This window comes from Penaeus monodon, chromosome 22 (genome assembly GCF_015228065.2).
Source record: "Penaeus monodon isolate SGIC_2016 chromosome 22, NSTDA_Pmon_1, whole genome shotgun sequence".
Lineage (NCBI taxonomy): Eukaryota > Metazoa > Arthropoda > Malacostraca > Decapoda > Penaeidae > Penaeus > Penaeus monodon.
The window spans coordinates 8,030,489-8,032,319 of record NC_051407.1 but is presented as its reverse complement, the minus strand read 5'-3'; the positions used below and the strand labels follow the sequence as shown (position 1 = coordinate 8,032,319).

General features: G+C 47.5%; 1 protein-coding gene across 1 annotated transcript; it reads left to right on the top strand.

The window, feature by feature from the left end:
* Window positions 1-254: 254 nt before the first annotated feature.
* On the top strand, window positions 255-1,687 carry LOC119587311 (loricrin-like). The gene is made up of 2 exons (XM_037936062.1): window positions 255-266; window positions 504-1,687. The coding sequence occupies exons 1-2, from the start codon at window positions 255-257 to the stop codon at window positions 1,641-1,643; spliced, it is 1,152 nt and encodes a 383-aa protein (XP_037791990.1). The 3' UTR covers window positions 1,644-1,687.
* The last annotated feature ends 144 nt before the right edge of the window (window positions 1,688-1,831 follow it).

Here is a 1,831-nt window from a genome sequence, read left to right as displayed (position 1 = left end):
GACAAGTGTATTTAATGATAGTTATACATTATCATATCATATAATCCTCTTTATAGTATTCTCTTGCATATTTAACTTTTACTTTCTTCTAGGGGAACTTTCTTTCGTGCCCAACACTTCATTTTTTTTCTGCTTCCAGAGACCAATCAGCTTGCAGGTCCTGAGAATTTCCCTTAGGAAAGGAAAAGTGGGCGGTCCTGTGTAAGACGCTGTATATAAGATGGTATTATCAGGGAGAGAATAGTGCTTTCACAATGAAGCTATTGGTGAGTGGTTCCTCAGTCCCAAGCTTTCCGTTTGGATGTTATATGAAGTTGAAAACGAGCATAGTTTGCACTGTGGAAGTGAATACCCGGAATAAAGTCTTTTTTCTAGTGAAGGATGCTTTTGATGAATTCAGTATCGATCTCCATAACTTATTCGCCTTCACTCATAGTACCCATAAAGGTTTATTATGTGCTTAAAAACTGTTACACTAGATAATACTGGTTTCCTTTTTTCAGGTCACGATAGCGTTGCTCGCTGCTGTATGTACTGCTGTGCCTGATGGATATAGAGCTCCCGGATCCTCTACTGCAGGATTTTCTAGCGGAGGAGGACTTTCTGGTGGAGGAGGATTCTCTGGCGGGGCTGGATTCTCTGGTGGAGGTGGATTCTCTAGTGGAAGTGTAATTTCTGCTGGAGGAAGTGGATTCTCTAGTGGAGGAGTAATCTCTGGTGGAGGAGGAGGATTTTCTAGTGGAGGAGGTTTCTCAGGTGGGGGAGGATTTTCTGGTGGAGGAGGTGGAGGATTATCAGGTGGAAGAGGATTTTCCAGTGGAGGATTCTCAAGTGGAGGAGGATTTTCTAGCGGTGGAGGATTCTCTAGTGGAGGTGGATTCGCAAGTGCAGGAGGGTTTTCAAGTGGCGGCGGATCGGGCAGAGGATGCGGTCCTGGAACGGTCCTACATGTGGACGGGTCCTGTGTGTCCCCAGTAGTATCAAGAAAAGTGTACGTCTACGACGCCCCTGCACAACCGTCCATTCCAAGTGGTCCACCACCAAGGATTCCACCGCCGAGGGTTGATCACAATATCCTGTTTGTTCGTATTCCGGAGGGAGGCGCAGGACCTGAGCCGATTGTTATCCCACCACCGAGGCAAGAGAATATCGTGTACGTCCTTAATAAGGCCAGTGGAGCAGGAGGACAACAAGTCATCGAAGTACCAGCTCCTCCTGCTTCTAGTCCAGAAGTGTTCTTCGTCAACTATGCAGAAGGAGAAAATCCTCAACTCCCTAGCGGTGTGGACCTCCAGACAGCCCTCCAAGCAGCTTCCAGTGGAGGAGGACAAGTCATCGGTGGCGCCGGAGGTGTTGGTGGCTCAGGAGGGGGTGGCTTTGGAGGCGCAGGAGGACTGGGTGGCGGAGGAGGATTGGGAGGTGGTTTTGGCGGTAGTGGAGGATTGGGAGGTGGCTTTGGCGGCAGTGGAGCAGCTGGAGGTGGATTTGTTGGAAGTTCGGGAGGCGGAGGATTTGGCGGTGGGGTAGGACAAGCAGGAGGAGGATTCGTAGGTGGCTTTGGAGACAGCGGAGAAATTGGAATCAGCGTTGGCTCCGGTGGTGGTCACGTTAGTGCACCATCAAACACATATGGAGCTCCTTAAGGCAATTGTTAGTGGAAACGCTGTCCTTTTTGGAGCATCAGGAGAGATGAGTTTCATATGGAAAACAAAAGAATGAATTCTTGTTTTTGTTGATATTGTTGTTACATTTTCTAATGATATGAATAAAATGAAATAAATGATCCTTTCTTTAACTACTGCACGGCATCCTGGATTTTATTATATACTAG